The sequence below is a fragment of the Entamoeba dispar genome, genomic scaffold, assembly GCF_000209125.1.
Source record: "Entamoeba dispar SAW760 scf_1105229457839 genomic scaffold, whole genome shotgun sequence".
In the NCBI taxonomy this organism is placed as follows: Eukaryota; Evosea; order Mastigamoebida; family Endamoebidae; genus Entamoeba; species Entamoeba dispar.
This window is the reverse complement of record NW_001852893.1, coordinates 1-1,840: the sequence shown is the minus strand read 5'-3', so window position 1 is coordinate 1,840 and position 1,840 is coordinate 1. Positions and strand designations below refer to the sequence as shown.

At 26.7% G+C, this 1,840-nt stretch overlaps 1 protein-coding gene across 1 annotated transcript, besides 2 other annotated features; it reads left to right on the top strand.

Annotated features, from left to right (window-relative positions):
- The first annotated feature begins 283 nt into the window (after positions 1 to 283).
- Positions 284 to 360: a sequence feature (AT_rich).
- Positions 361 to 456: 96 nt separating this feature from the next.
- EDI_238680 (uncharacterized protein) lies at positions 457 to 1,374 on the top strand (the record flags this gene model as incomplete). The annotated part of the gene is made up of 1 exon (XM_001733876.1): positions 457 to 1,374. The coding sequence occupies one exon, from the start codon at positions 457 to 459 to the stop codon at positions 1,372 to 1,374; it is 918 nt and encodes a 305-aa protein (XP_001733928.1).
- Positions 1,375 to 1,684: 310 nt separating this feature from the next.
- Positions 1,685 to 1,709: a sequence feature (AT_rich).
- The last annotated feature ends 131 nt before the right edge of the window (positions 1,710 to 1,840 follow it).

Below are 1,840 nucleotides of genomic sequence, written 5' to 3'. Positions count from 1 at the left end.
TAATAGTACTAACCCTCATAATTATCTCACATTGAATCCTTTTTAGTAATAAGGAATAATTAAACTTTCATTCTATCAGTTACTGTTATACTATTGGTTTTAAAAAATAACACTCCTAATTTTTTACTATATATCCTAAAATTGTCGTGGGTATTGTGCACAGTATCAGTAAAAACATGAGTTTGGTTGTTATTGATTAATAAATAGATTATGTGTCGCACAGTTTTCTTTAACTCCATTTTATTACTCATTTTCATCTTTTATTATGACATAACCAATTAACAATAATATTTATTTATTTATCATTTTAATACCTCATAAGAAATAATAATGAAATTAATTTTTTATTTTTAATTTTAAGTTCTTATTTTTTCTTGGCAGTTTGAATATTTTCATACAACAGCCAAATATAAAGGACTAGTAAGAACTAATAAAACAACAAAGAAAAATAGGGACATGATCAAAGTTGGTCAAGAAAGACCTAAAGAAAAAAAGAAGGTACATGAAGAATACATCTTTGCACAGTGGGGACTGATAGTAAAATATGCTATTCTAAAGGGTGGGAAATTTGAGATTTTACGTCCAAAAAGAAAACATTATATTGATAGGAGAAACCAACTTGATATTATTTTTGCTGAAGTAGATGGCCAATGCTATAAAGCTGAAGATATTTTTCAAAGGGCTAGTTCTTATGTCAAACAACTCTGCGAAAAAGGAGAACTTAAAAAACGAGATAAAGCTAGAACAGAGAGGAAAATTGTTCATGATACGTTAATGAACAAATTAACAAAGTGGTGTTGTACTAGAAGTGAAACTGATGACATTAAAATTAAATATAGAAAAGGAAAATCTTCATATAAAAAGAAAGAAAAAGAAAGTAATCTTGTTATTTATGAACTTGAAGTTGATGGATTAACTTATGAGAGAAGCTTTATTAGATACAATTTTGGAAATTGGATGCAACGTACTCTCAAATACCTTTTTGATAAAAACAAAGATAAATCTATTACAATATCTTCAAATAATCTTCCACAAGAATTTCTTCAAGATTTTATTACCCCATGTTATGAACAAAATACAACTGTTGATGATGTTGTTGAACCCCTCATCCAATTACCTAGTGACGATGAAAAAAATCAAAATTTTGTTTGTCCTCAACACTTTTCTCCTCTTCAACAATTAGTCACATCACCTTTTATTCAACCTAATATAAGAGAACTTCAAGAAACTATTCAATACCTATCTCCACAAACGGGCTGTCAATATTGCCCTCCTCAAAATAGTTTTATGGTCTTTGAAATAAATGGAACTTTTTGGTACTTTACAACTGGAAACTATAAAGGGAATGGACTTTCTAATGAATGTGTTAAATAAAAACTTTAAACCATTTAATCATTAACAATGCTAAATTTATGTTTTGTTGTTTTTTGAATAAAAAATATTACAACAACTCATAACCTTTGTTTCGTCATTATTTACTCAACTTAAAAATTGAATGTTCTTCAGTTAAAAGATTAAAAAAGAAGAAAAAAATGTAGTCGAACTAAAGAGTTTAGTGGGACTTTCCCAATAAATTTGCTTACCCCTGGAGTTTTTGTCCTATTTATAAATACATTCTTTTTGCTATTCATTTGAATATCAGTAACAATTATAATAAAACCTTGTTCTTAAATCAGGTGTATTCAATTAAAATTATTTTATTTTTATTTCGAGCAATACTTTTTTGAATGACAAACTCGGCAAATTATATAAATAGAAATAAATATTTGAGATATATAACACTTATTTCTTTTTAAAAAAAAGGACAAATAATAAATATATCCACAATTGGATTTTCTTC